This window comes from Arvicola amphibius, chromosome 1, assembly GCF_903992535.2.
Source record: "Arvicola amphibius chromosome 1, mArvAmp1.2, whole genome shotgun sequence".
NCBI classification, from domain to species: domain Eukaryota; kingdom Metazoa; phylum Chordata; class Mammalia; order Rodentia; family Cricetidae; genus Arvicola; species Arvicola amphibius.
The window spans coordinates 12,489,696-12,503,407 of NC_052047.1; the positions used below are offsets into that span (position 1 = coordinate 12,489,696).

Sequence of the window (13,712 nt, forward strand, 5' to 3'; positions counted from 1 at the left end):
GCCTGAGACCCAAAGCAAACTAGCATTTCGGTGAAGAATATTCCTGTATTAAGAACGTTTGTTGCTTTACCTGGAGCTTTTCTTAGTCTTCCTTAAGATGCTCAGGTTACTTCTTGGTATCCCATTGCAAACTACCAAAGTTTAGATGCTTGAGCTTCATCTGTTACAATTGTCTGCTGCCTCCTGGTGGTTAAAAGGTGCATCATCCTTAAATCCTCCAGAAAGGAGGCTGTCAAAGGATGGGCATGCTAACCAATGTATGAAATCCCCAGAAAGAGCAGGATTTGCAGGTTGAAACTAGATGCAATTGACTGCATCCTCTAAAAGATGGGTGAGAAGTTGGTTATCAGTGGAGAGCAGAATGGTTTCTGTACAAGAGTAAGGGGAGCTGGGACAATGGTCCGTACCCCAACTGGAAGGTCACATACATTTCTTTTTTTTTTTTAATATTTATTTATTATGTATACAATATTCTGTCTGTATGCCTGCACGCCAGAAGAGGGCACCAGACCCCATTAGAGATGGTTGTGAGCCACCATGTGGTTGCTGGGAATCAAACTCAGGACCTTTGGAAGAGCAGGCAATGCTCTTAACCTCTGAGCCATCTCTCCAGCCCCCACATACATTTCTTGTTGGCGTTTCTGACACCATGGTTGGCTGAGGGAAGGTGGTGAGAACTTACAGATTCCCACCTTACTGCTTGCCTGCTTAAGAACTGTCCCAGTGGCTGCTGTGTCTCCTTGACATGCCTGCTTCACTCAAGATCCTGAAGTAAGGCAAGCTGTACTTGAGCATCACTGCCCAAAGCAATGTGATAGTCTCTCCCTTGAAGAGAAGATGTGGTTTACACTATCATGCTCCTCCAACATGCTCTCAAGGGGAGAGGGAAGGTTCTTTGTCAATGTTCTCACCATCCTGAGGTGAATATCTTCATACCAAAAACATTGAGGGGTGAATGATGTTATCTTTAAAGTATCTCACATCTTCACCTTTTATCTGACAGGAAGTTCTAACAGGAATGCTATTTCTGAAAGCTCCCAAGTTCTTGAACTTTTAAGCTATGTTAATGAGGTCTCCTATACCCATTATTAAATAATTTTGAGTTCTGCCCACTAGATGGTGCTCTCAGGAAAAGATTAAGTCATTTTTTTAACTTGGTGTGAAATTTAATTGTTTGGATTGACTGTGGTACTAGTAGGCAGATAAATGATTAATCAACTGGTTACTAAGTCCCTCCTGATACATTCTAATGTTTTGTGGTTATAATTTAGTCCATTTCATGGTGTGTATATGTGTGGGTGTGTATGTTTACTGTGGTATGTATGTATGGACAGAGGTCAGAAGACAACTGGAAGCAGTTGGTTTTTGCCTTCCATCATTGGGGTACCAAGCTAGTGCTTGGTGTGTGCCAGAATACTTACTGAGCCATCTCATTGGCCTTTGTGGTTGCAGTTGTACATGGCTTAAGGTATCTATGGGCTTGTGAGACTGAAGAAATTGCAAGGGGCAGGTAATGGTTACATACCACAGTCAAATAACCCAGAACCACTAGTATACATCAAGTGCCCTGATGAGTAAGTTGTGTGTAGTTCCACAAAGGTGTGAAGGCACCCCCAGATCCCAGGGTCTTGCTGCTTTTGGTTTGAGTTGGATTTAACCGATCATTGGGACATAAGAGATGAAGTTCATACATTTAGGACAGTTGTCATTAAGGTATTAAAGTTTTCTATTCCTGGTTGATTTGTTTTCAGATACACAGATGTATAAGATGCAGATGTAGGACAGAGATAAACTGCTTGGGCCGGCTCTGTTACTCTTTCTTTGGGAAAAAAAAAAAGCATTAAGCGGTAACCAAGAATGTCTTACCTGCTGTAGAAGTTCTAGGTTGAGAATAAAAAGAACAACTCTTGACTCAGTATAACCTTCATATCAAATGCCACAACTGTTTTAAAACTTACTGTGTTACATGTAGCTAAGAAGGAAAAAGAACACCTCTATGTGCCGCGAACTTGCTGCTCGTTTAGTGGAATGAAAACCAGTGTTAGCAAACAGCCATGAAATATGCTTGTAGGAGGATGGAGCCCTGTTGCTTTTCAGAATAAGATTTGTCCCTGATAGATGAGCAAGAGACATGGCAGGCACCCCTTTCCTTTGCTCCAAACACTTGCTGTGCTTAGGAGGTACACTGAGGGATAAATACAAGTAAGCATGTGGCTACATTCTCAGCTCCTGGTGTGGGCTGGGCACATGGTACACAATACAGTATTCAGAGAGAGGGAAGGAGTAGATACGGACAGCTAGGAAGGAGAGCTGTCCCCGAATCTTAAGAGAGAAAGCATGATGAGCCCAGCTTTTTATGAGATGTTACTCCATTCTTCTCACACACTAAGTTGTGCTCTGTGGGAAAGGGTCAAGCTCATGGTAACAGCCTCTGCTCCACTCATTTGGCAGCCAGTTTCCAGAGGACTGAAAGGAACCACCAACAATGAGGCAGACATGGAATTCTGCATCTCTCGGGATGCTCTGCAGTGAGGCTGGATCGTGAGGGAACGGGCAGTTAGGCTCAAATGAACACACTGATTCCTTTCACTAGGAAAGCAGTTGCTAGCGACTGATCTGAAAGCTAGATGGTAGCAGACATGAAGGACTAGGTGTCACTATAAACATTGAAGCACAAGGATCTTTGAAGGAGCCACAGTGCCCTGTTGATCTCCATGGCAGAAAGTATCTGCAAAGCAAAAGGCTTTGTGTAGGTCATTAAATATGGTCACAGTTGTAGTTCTTAAACATCCAGAAGTGATTGCCCCGTAGTCTGTCTCAGTGGTGAACAAAAACAACTATACAAAGTTCTGTATGTGTTGGGACCAATTGAGTCCTGGAATTGGAATCTTGTAATCAGCACGTATGATTGGTGTCATCGATGCTGAAATGTCTGGATGTTTTGGGCAATCGCCCCAGCTCAGCAGGACATAATTCTCCTTCATAATGTACTGTGCTGGCCTCAAGCAGAACAACTAGACATTATATACCTAGATAAGCAAATATTTGAAATTGAGTAATATTTTTTGAAGCTTGAGTGGAAAATAAAAAGGATGTTGCCATCAGAAACAGGTTCTAGTGGCTCGGTTCTGTTTTTCTTTCCCACAATCTAGATTAGGATAAGCTAGCATGTTTATTATTGCTGGTGATTGTCCTCAGCATAATTTCACAGGAGGACCTGAGGACCCACCAGTTTTGCCAACATATGAGAAAAGGAGCCACCTGAAGCAAAATGCCAGATGAATGCCTATCTTAGGAGACAGGTCACAAGGAGTTCCACAACCAGGGTCACCATGGTCACTGAAGAAGCTAGCCTGCTTCAAACTCCCTGACCCCAGGGGGATGAATGCAGGGGTAAGCAGTGAAACTAGACAGTCTTCATTGGCAGAACTCTGCTTCCAGACTTGATTAAACATTGTTCACACTATGATCGGAAACAGAATGCTTTTTCAAAATAAACGATGGTATAAAATTGACATTAACTGATTGAAAGAAGTTAAGAATTAAGCAAATTATGCTTAGTGGTTTCAGCATGACCTCAGGTTTAACAGCAATAGTCTGGCATCAAAGTTGGTACCTACTCCCCTTCTAGTAGTCAGAGCACTGAATTTCTGCCATTGTACACCATGAAGGCACATGTGGGTCTCTTGCTATCTCCTGTGGAACTGACATTACTTACAGTTAGGAATACTTTCTAGGAATGCAAGCTGCTTGCCAACAAATGCATCCAGTTGCTTTCCAGCAATCAGAACAATAAGGACTACTGTCTTCAGTGACCCACAGAAGCACTGAACCTTTCTTACAGAGGGGACCACTCCAAAGGATTCTGGCCAAATGTAACTCACACTAGTGCCATAAGCTACCTCCTTTATAGGAGATGAAAATATTTTAAGATGCAAACAAGCAAAGCTATAGCAAGTAGTGAATTTGGAAGGTAATTTCATTCTTGACTAGATAGGCCTTGACTTTTGTCTGAGAGGTGACTAAGTGTCCTAGTGAGCCTGACAGGTCTGTCTGCACTGGAAATCACAAGCTCACTCAACTGACACAAGTGTTTCTGGATGTGGGCGGGCTTTCTGCAGATAGTACAGGGGAAAAGTCATGTGATCCCTCTGAGAAGACAGGAATTGAACCTTTGTTACCGATGAAGTTACTGGGTGAAGGGATATATACATTATTTGGTGTTCTTGATTTAAAAAAACAAACAAAAACTCAACCAAAACCATGGACAGGAGGTCAAGTAGGGCTTCAGAACAAACAGAAAGGCAGGGACGGGCCAGAAGTTATTTTAAGATATCTTTAAATATAAATCGAGCCTCAGAGGCAGAAAAGTCATTTACCCAACACTGGCACAATTCAAATATAATTAAGACTTGTAGATCAAAACTCTAGTAACAAAAAGGGGCATTTTTCAAATTGCATCTAAGAACATATTAAACAGATTTTGAGCCTTAAAATTAACAGTACTTCCCCTTGAAGTGAGCTTAAGACTGGCATAATTTTTGTTACCAAAACTAAGTTTGAATAACAAATACATAAAGCAGGACTGACTAGTTGGAATCCCCCACCCCCAAAACGAACAGAACTCCCTCTCCAGACAGTTTCTATAAGGGGTGCAGGTAACAGAGTCAAATAAAAACGGCTGCTGAACTTAAAGGAAGATGCCCACTTCTTTCTCTCAAGAGGCAGATGGTCAGCTGAAAAGTAAAAACACTGTATCAATAGGACGTTCCAGAGGAAAAACTGCAGCCACCTCTGCACATGCAATAGCAAATATTTATATATTTTTTTAATCCCAAACCGAAACAACCCACAAAACTAACAGAAGAAGGCAAGGGTTGTCCCGCTCTTATGACCTGCTGATGGCTGAGGATCCTGAGGGGCTGGTGAGAGTTGCCCAGGGGATAGAGATGGGGGTACCATGAGCTAAGAGTGCTCCACAGGTGTTGACCACCTCAAGTGGGCTACATGCTCTCTTCGGTCCATAAGGTCTTAGATCAGGAAGTTCAAGAAAATGGCAGCTAAGCAAGAGGATTCCAGCCCAAGTCCGAGTCAGGGCCAAGTTCTCTAGTTCACTCTTTTAATGAATATTATTGTCACTATTTTTGGTAGTTGAAGTCCCTTCGGTGGCCACTGAGGGTGGTGGTTTGTAAACAGACATTGACAAATACAAACAGCGGTGCGATATTTGACCCAGACTTTAAAGGACAGGAGGCGATGGCGGAAATGAGGTAACTCTTCCCAAACTCGTATGAGCAGGCAGCTCCTGCTCTTCTAATGCTGTCCATTAAGAGAGAGTAGGGCTTGGCAACGGGATGGCTACATAAAGAAGAAGCTACAGAGAGAAAAGAGAAAGGTTCAGATTCAAATTGATTCTTAAAGCCAAAAAAAAAAAAAAAGCGCTTCTTTACAACCAGCTATGAAGGTGGCAGTGTGTCAATTGAAGGGTCAGTGTCACTAAGCACGGCTGGGAGGAGGAGTGGGTGGCAGTGTGGACACCGGACCAAGGGAGGGAAAGATGCCTCTGTTGGACACTGTGGGTCATGGATGCACTACAGGCAGGGACAGGAAGGACGAGTGTGGGGTGAGGACGCCATAGGGCAAGTGTCTTGAAGAAGCTGGGCCAACCAGACAGCAGCACTGAAATCCACCACACAAGGCAAGGAAGCAGGAGACAGTCCATCCCCATTTCTTTATGTGATGTGACAATCACGTGTGTGTACATAGGCATGTCAGGCAGGGACTGAAAAGAACTCACAAACGGGCACACAGAACAACGGTTGGGTAAAAATATATTTCCCCGCTTTAAGTCTTGGCACTAGTGATAAATGCATAGGTCACCTGTCAGCACACCACGTTCACAGACACTGGAGTTACTCAGCGGGCTGCTGAGCCAGCACTTTTATACTTGCAGGAACGATAGGCTTCACATCAATACAATTATTTTAGTTCTTAAAAAAGACACGTGTCTAACATGCAGCTTACATACATGACAATTCCGCATTAACATTGAAGGAATACACAACAGTTTAGAAAACACTGGTTATCTTCAAACAGCAAAAACGACAGTTCTAAAACTACAGTTTAAGGCATATCAGCATATTTTAAAATCAAGAAGTAGACAAAAGTTCTAATGCTGTTCACAGCTTAATTTTCAATTTATTTTCAAAAATTCCCTTCACACCTACATACAAACTAGACTCTATAGGTAAGAACTCCATGATAAACGTCCTGTCAGTGGAACTAGGACTTTTGAAAACAGACACCTGACAAGTCCAGACCCTTGTGAATGGTAAAGGCAAGGGATTCAAATGGACAGTTCTGGTAGGACCACACAGAGACAGCATGATTTGGGGGGAGGGGCTGAACACAGACTCGGCGGAACACTCAGGGTGTGGGGGTGTCAGGAAAGTGAGACAGCCAAGTCCACCCATCAGAGGCGCAGAGGATGGAGAGGAGGCAAGAGCTGCTGCTGGTGAGTAGAGGAGGAGAAAAACGAGAAACCCGAGCCCAAAATCAAGTGGAATGGTTCCCCTAGCTGAGATGATGCCCTTTGAGACCAATTAATACAGAGCCCAAGCCGGGAAAATAGTCTTGACCTGGCACTGAATTCTCCTGCTGCCCATTCTGTCATACCCTGCAGCACAGGAGACAGTTACAGGGAGCACAGATGCTCAGAAAGGGGCAAACGATGCTCAGGGAGAGGCCAGCCAAAGCTGTCTGACAAAAAAATAAAAAAATAAAAATGAGTGGCCACTGTGCAGTTAGCACAAAGGAAAGACCATTAGGCTAAGAATCAAACTGTAAGGGTACAGAAAGGCCGCATAGACACTGTTTCTTGACTTTTATCCAGTGGTTGGCAGGAGTTCCCTTCTCCCATTGTCAGAATCCAAGGCCGACCCACAGGATGCTCTGCAGAATGATGGCTGCAGACAGTAACCACTACCCTACCTACTTCCACTGAGGAAGCAAAAACTGTGGGGCAAAATAGAAATGTGGCCAGTATATGTTTTCACTTAAGGAAAAAAAAATTACTCAGACTGTACCTTCAGGTCCCCTCCAAAAGAAAAACTCATCCGTCCCAATGGTTTTCCCTCATCTGAGACAGAAAGATCTCCGAGTCTTAGTCCTGTACTTACATGCAAAGGCGAAAGCATATCCAACTAGATTTGAGAGTATCGTTTATTCCGTGCAGAGCCAGGGACTACTGTGAAGAAAGGCACAGATACGGAAAGAAAAAGAGCAGCAGTAACAAACTACGGGAGGCTTGGGAGCGGTGGGAGGAAACAGTTTCAGAAGCAATCTGTTCTTTTTTTAAAATTTTTAGGATTCTCTTAGTTTTTTATTCCCTGACTCTCCATAGGTTTTATTTTACTGTGAAAAAATTAAATGCCAAAAAAGAGAAAGAAATCCAATCAATAATCTTGGCATCAAAAAGTCAACTGGACGGTTTTTGAAAAAAAAATTTTTTTTTTTTTTTGGCTGAGCTTATCTTAAAAAGCTTTTAGGGATGTGAGAAATCAAATGCAAAGGGTTATTTTCTACTACAAGGCACAAAAAACGGCTCACACAAGCAGTGGCTGGAGCAAGCATACAACACAAATACTCAAGCTCTTGTGTGGTGTGCAGCGAAGAAGCAAATGCAGCCACGGTTAGTGAGCATGCCGTTAGTGCCTGCTGCTCCACAGCCGGCTGGAGAGATGGACGCAAAGCCAGGGTCTGACTAGGGGCGCCTCAATCAGTGAAGATGGTGGCGGTGGCGGCAGCGGCTGCTCTGTGACTTCTGTCCCAGGCTGGCCTGCACCCCAGTGAAGCCAATTTCCTTACTGTGCCTACAGAAGCCTAAATCAGTTTATGAAAGACCACCGCTTTCTTATGGCCAGGAAAGGAAGAAAGGAAGAACATGAAAACTTGGCTGGGACCAGACAGAGGCTGGCTGGACAATTCTCTTTTTATCAGTGTGTGTCACAGTGGGAGATGCAGCGGACTGGGTTGGGTTCATAAGAAACATCAGGAGAGCAGGAAAAGCCAGGGGATCGTGTTAGGATGGGCAGCCAAGCAGAAGACGAGAGGAGGACAGGAGAGAGAATACACCCTTCTCCCCTCACACAGCAGGCAGATGGGCGTGTCCTGGCACATGAGTTAGTGCTGCCCGGGGGAGGCAGAGTGACTGATACCCCAAGAGACAGAGCAGGCAGATTAGTCACAGTGAGGGGACGAGTGTGGAAAGTTCCTTAGAGACAACTGGGTCTCAACACGAGTAAGGAGCTGAACTGAAGCCGAAGCTGACCGACAGCCTCATCATCCTCTGCATTGAGTAATGGTGCATTGGGCTCAGTCCCACCCTACCTTAAACTGAGGACATCCTTTCCGATTTGTGCTATGGGGAATACATTGGGTAGCATCCTTTCTATTTGAAGTTTTTATGGTAGTTTTCTTCATTGCAGTTCATGAAAATTCGGTTTATGGCAAATGCAGGTGTGGGGGGAGGGGCTGGGGTATACCCCTCACTGTAAGTGGGGAGGGACCCAGTGTCCTCAGTGGAAGGTTCTTTAGCTAAGCAATACTTAATGAGCTGCTCTTTGGGATCTGGGCCTGTGAAAGCTCCCTGGTGGAGGTGAACATAGCCATGTTCCTAACACCGGTCCATAGTAGCTCGGCCAGGCTTTAGAATGGGTATTCAGATGTGGACTCCATCCCTAAGAGGGTCTGAGCAGACCACAAGCTCGCACCAAATAACCAAGCGATTCAATGAAAGAGTCAGACAAGCCGAAAGCTGTCTATGAGACCACTCAGCATTCTGCCTACTTTCCAGCCCACGCTAGGCTTGCAGCAAGTGTGAATAAGAACAATGAAGTCAGGGGCTGCGCAAGCATGAGATGAATCATCAAGAAAATGCAAGTTGTTGTCATGGCTACTCAGGGTTTTAGTTCAGCTGCTGAGGCAGTGAGTTCTCATGTCAAATGTACAGGTAGTATTTTACCCCACTTTCCTTGGTCCAAAGTGACATACAAGTGACAGACATGCTTCCTGCTGCCACTTGGAACAGGCATACGAGGCAAATCATCAACTTTCCAGAAACCCAGTCCAGCCGCATGAGCATTTGCTGTTACCCCCTTGTTCTATGGTTTTCTATCACCCGACAACATTCAGCAAAATGAGCTAAGGGTTACTGGTGTGTGGGGAAGGGTGCAACACAAAATCAAACAGGGCACAGACGACAGAGATGCGCTATTACTGCCAAAGCAGGTGAATGCGGGAGCGTCCTTGGCTCGCCCGGCTTTATGTGAAGCTTGCACTGCAAGTTAAAAAAAAACAAAACAAAAAAGTTAGAGATGATAACAAATTAAACGAAAAGAAAATCAGGAGCGCCAGCACCAGCATTCATCGACGGCGAATGCTCATGCAACGATTATAGGACAGACAGAAATTAAAAGGCAAAAACCTCGAGTAGGCTATTCTGCCGGAAAAGCAAAGCAAACCTTGAATACCGAATAGAGAGCATGCGCTCGCGCCCCTTTTGCATGGAATTTCTATCCAGGGGTGACTTCCTGAAACCGAGGCACAGTCCAGTGGAAGAACCAACTGCTTGGTTTGTTTTCTCAAATAACACAAAACCACTGTCTGTGAGGAGTGGAGATCACACTAGGACTGAAAAGAAACTTCATCTTCCACTTCTGGGCTGAGGGAGGAGTCAGAGAATAAACAGACAATAGGTGTCTCTGGCAGGTGACCTGGAGAAGAGACCTAAGGCAGCTTGCGAACCGGAATACAGTGGATGGAGGACATGCTACTGGTCTAGCTGGGCAGAGCTGAAAAGGAACACGGTCAGAGCTACAGCAAGGCCAAGAGCTTTCCCTCCCTCCTCAGACCAAAGCAACACCAAACCTGGGATCTGCAAGGCTAATTGTAGGCAACTCAAAACATGCAACTTTATTACTTAGCAAAAATCCAAACCAATTTAAAAAGAAGTGCAGAGACAGCTGTGGATAGTGCAGTCGGTGCATGCCAGTTTAAAATGCAGACCCAGTTTTCTCTGGGGCCAGATGCATCTCATCCAGCGAAAGCCTCCTGGCAACCGTGTAAATCATTTTCAGGAGAGCGAGGGGGACACTGTCCACTGGAAAATGTCCCCTCAGGCAGTCCTACCACAGCAGTGCAGCCCCGAAGGAGGCTTGTTGGCCAGAGATGGCAGAAGGTGGGGTCCCACTAATGGCAGGGCCAGGGTTAGTTCTACTTTGTAATCTTAGGAAATGCTATATGCTCTCATGCCACCTACTTACCTATGCTCAAAAAGGGAGTGTGTTGTTAGAATAGAAAAAAAATTAAGGAGTTTAAAATCATTAGAAAGTGAATTAAGACTGGCAGTGGGTGCATAGAGGATGGGAGTGTGCACAGCAGATGGGGGAGCAGCACCCTTCTGAAGCTTTCTGCTCAGCACAGCCAGCTCCTAAGAGACACGGGGTGACACCCGCACCAGCTGCACGGATGGCCAGGAGGAAGAACCTTCCTCTTCCAGCTCAAAGCGTTGCTCTGGTTGCCCAGTTACTGTCTCTCTGCGGTCCTCTCTAGCCAAAACCTTCCACTGTCACCAACAATGACAGGGATATTTTTGAATTCAGGCCTCCAACTAGCCTTTGCTTTCATTATTCAAGCGGGAGTATGGGAAAGGGTGAGAACCAAGAAGTGACACAAAAAATATATGCCACTGCCAGGCACTGAGCCTGGTGACTATTCTGAACCGAGTCTAACACCATTGATAATAAATGAGAATATATAAATAAAGCTAAAATAGATTTTAACACAGGTATCGTATAAACTTCAAAAGCATTATACATTGGTAAAGCCTAGGGTGGAAGGAAAGAAGCCAGCATGGTCCAGAGCCCAAAATGTCCATTTCTAGATGTAGGTATGATAATCATCAGTTCTTAGAATTTTTATTGCTAAAAGGCACATCTAGGACACATGAAATATCCTCTTTAACACTGCTGGTCTTTTATAATAAACATTTCTAGTTTAAAACTTGTACCTCCACCCCTTTAATGCTTCAGGGTAAGAAAGCATACCCTTGGTCTTCCTAAGCTCTGAGTGAGCAGCCACCCCCCCCTCCCTCCCCCCCCCCCCCCCCGCACACCTGTAGTTTTTTCCAGATAAAGGCTTTGAATCAGGGTTCAATACCAAATGGCTTTGCCTCTGGCTTGCTAGCTGGGGATGCCACTCACTGTGTAAGGATGCCACTATCAGTATTAGAAGCTTTTCCAACACACAGCAACAAAGCGTTGTATTGATCTAGATTATCGAGGCAGGGTTTCTCTGATTTGGCCCACAGTTTGGGCTGCTGAACCCCTTTGATGAGTTGGATCTATACCAACCCCAATTAAAACCCTATGTTATCTACACGGGCTACCCTGTTATTGCTTTGTGCGGCTTCCCGCTCCTTTGTTCGCTGGAACATTTCCTACTGCCTCAGGGCTTGCAAAAGCAATGTGTGCAGAGCATGACTTACTAGCCTTCCAATATGTCACCAGAGGTGCTGCGAAGGCTACAGGCACACCAAAGATCCTCAGGGGTAAGCCTGCTGTGCACGAGCCAGGACTAAGTGGCGACAGAAATGGGCTGGTTTGCCTGCCTCTCCATCAGGACTGTGCAGACTCAGTCCTAAGTGCTACATTTTTCAAAGGAGGTCTGTGCTCACACCAGCATCACTGCATGTGCTGTTTTCTCCCAGCACCGTAGCATCTAAGGATGAAGAGCAAGAACCGCGAAGCGGGCTCCAGGGTTGCCTGGACGGCCGCACTAGCCCAGCAGGTTCTCGAGAGGAGCGTGGCATCCCAGGGCCGGTAGTGGGGCCCTGGAAAAGTGGTCCTTCCGTAGCACCTTACTTGTCAAACCCACAGCTACTGTCACACCACCACCCCCTCTGTTCTTTAAGGTGACTCAATGGACAGCTTCAAATCACAGAAGTCCAAGGAAGTGCACCTCTTCGCTGGTTCCTGACAGCTGCTTCTGGGGTGCCATCGGAAGTGACCACACAAGAGAGCAACCGGCCCTTTGGTACTTGAAATCAAGACTGTGCTGAAAGTGCTCCTGTGTGGGACTCAGGGGTGGCATGAGGCTTGCTAGGGCTCTGCTAAATGGGCGGGCATTTTGATTGAGTTACACAATAAAACAGTCATCCAGCTTGTTGAATTTAGGAGGAAGAAACAAAAAACAAAACTAGTGCCCACTCGCTGCACTTGGGAATAATATCCAGTAGCTGGTTCCCCATCCTGTCTAACAGAGCAGGGAGCCACGTGAGCAACCGTGAGCTATAGGATGCTCCTTTACCAAGGGTCATGAGAACCCCTCCAGAGGCACTAAGAGAAGCCCGCCCATCTTCTCTGAGTCTCCTAGCGTTGGCACTGAAGCTGCTACAAGAGCTGACAGGCTACTCCAGTCCTGACTGCGTGATCACCACAGTGATGTTTATAAGTTAATCAATCCCTTGTACCCTCTAAAACCTCTGTCATCTTCCCTGCACTATAGAGAAAAATACTTGCTTTAATTTTTCTGGCCACAGACCGGTTTCCAGTCTGTATGTAGGAAAGGTGGACATGCAAGAGGAAGAGATTGTTAGCGGTCCCCAGGAGACGGGAGACACCTGCTTACTTTTTCTTATCCTTGTCCTTCTTGGTTTGCTGGGCCCCAGACTGTTGGGCCTGGGACTGCAGAAGCTGAGCCGCCGCCTTCTTCTTCTGGAAGTTGCTCACCTCCTCCTCAAGCTCCTTCTTCTTGTCTTCCACCTTTTTCTTCTCCTCTTGGTGTGTCCGCTTCAGGAGGTCAAACTTGTCGTGAAGCTGAGAGGGAGAAAGGAAAATGGGCTCGGCGAAAGGAACAGAAACCTGAGTGGCACAGGCTGTGTGGGTACGTGCAAAATCAGTGTGCCGTCAATGGCTGCACTTACTTAATGGTGGTTTGGATAAAAATGCATCCCCCATAGGCTCAGATGTTTGAATGCTTAGTCATTAGGGAGTGGCACTACTTGGAAAGGATTAGGAGGTGTGGCCTCATTGAAGGAATGGGGGAGGGGGCTTCGATTCCTGGCAGCTCTCTCTTCCTGCAGACCCTGATCTCGAGCTCTCAGCTACTTCACTAGAACCACATCTGCCTGCATGCTGCCAGGCTTCCCACTCTGATGATAGTGGACTAAACCTCTGAAATTGCACTCCAGGCCCAATTAAATGCTTTCTTACGTAAGAGTTGCTGGGGTCATGGTGTCTCTTCAGTGACAGAAGAGGGACTAAGACAAGAGGAAGGATCTGGGTGGCTTATGGAGGAGCAAGGCAGGCCACTGAGCCCTGAGCATCTGCCATTTGAGCTCCTTGGGGCTAAGCACCTCTTAGGCACTCTCTATGATAATAAGATACTTGTTTCATTTCTTCTTATTATTTTTGGTATTTTGAGACAAAGTCTCTCTGGGTAGCCCTGGTGATCACAGAACTTACTATGGAGACCAGGCTGGCTTCAAACTCAAAGAGATCTGTCTGCCTCTGCCTCCTGAGTGCTGGGACTAACAGCATACACTACCATACTCAAAAATAAAGTACATTATTTGTGAAAACATAAAGAATGCCAGCAAGGTGACTTATTGGGTAGGGGTGCTTGTGGCCAAGCCTGCCCTGAGTCTGATCTCC

The 13,712-nt window shown here is 45.7% G+C and overlaps 1 protein-coding gene across 3 annotated transcripts in view; it reads right to left on the minus strand.

The window, feature by feature from the left end:
- Nucleotides 1-4,322: 4,322 nt before the first annotated feature.
- Septin11 (septin 11) overlaps nucleotides 4,323-13,712 on the minus strand; it is an 86,935-nt gene continuing 77,545 nt past the window's right edge. The window contains exons 9-10 of one of the 3 annotated variants that reach the window (XM_038348760.1): nucleotides 12,688-12,875; nucleotides 4,323-4,736 (exon numbers count right to left, since the gene is read on the minus strand). In XM_038348760.1, coding sequence (XP_038204688.1) covers nucleotides 4,733-4,736; nucleotides 12,688-12,875 — 192 coding nt within the window. In that variant the 3' untranslated portion in view covers nucleotides 4,323-4,732. Of the gene's footprint in view, nucleotides 4,737-4,846; nucleotides 5,375-5,814; nucleotides 9,338-12,687; nucleotides 12,876-13,712 lie in introns of those variants that run through there. The other 2 variants (XM_038348751.1, XM_038348742.2) reach the window with 2 other exon arrangements.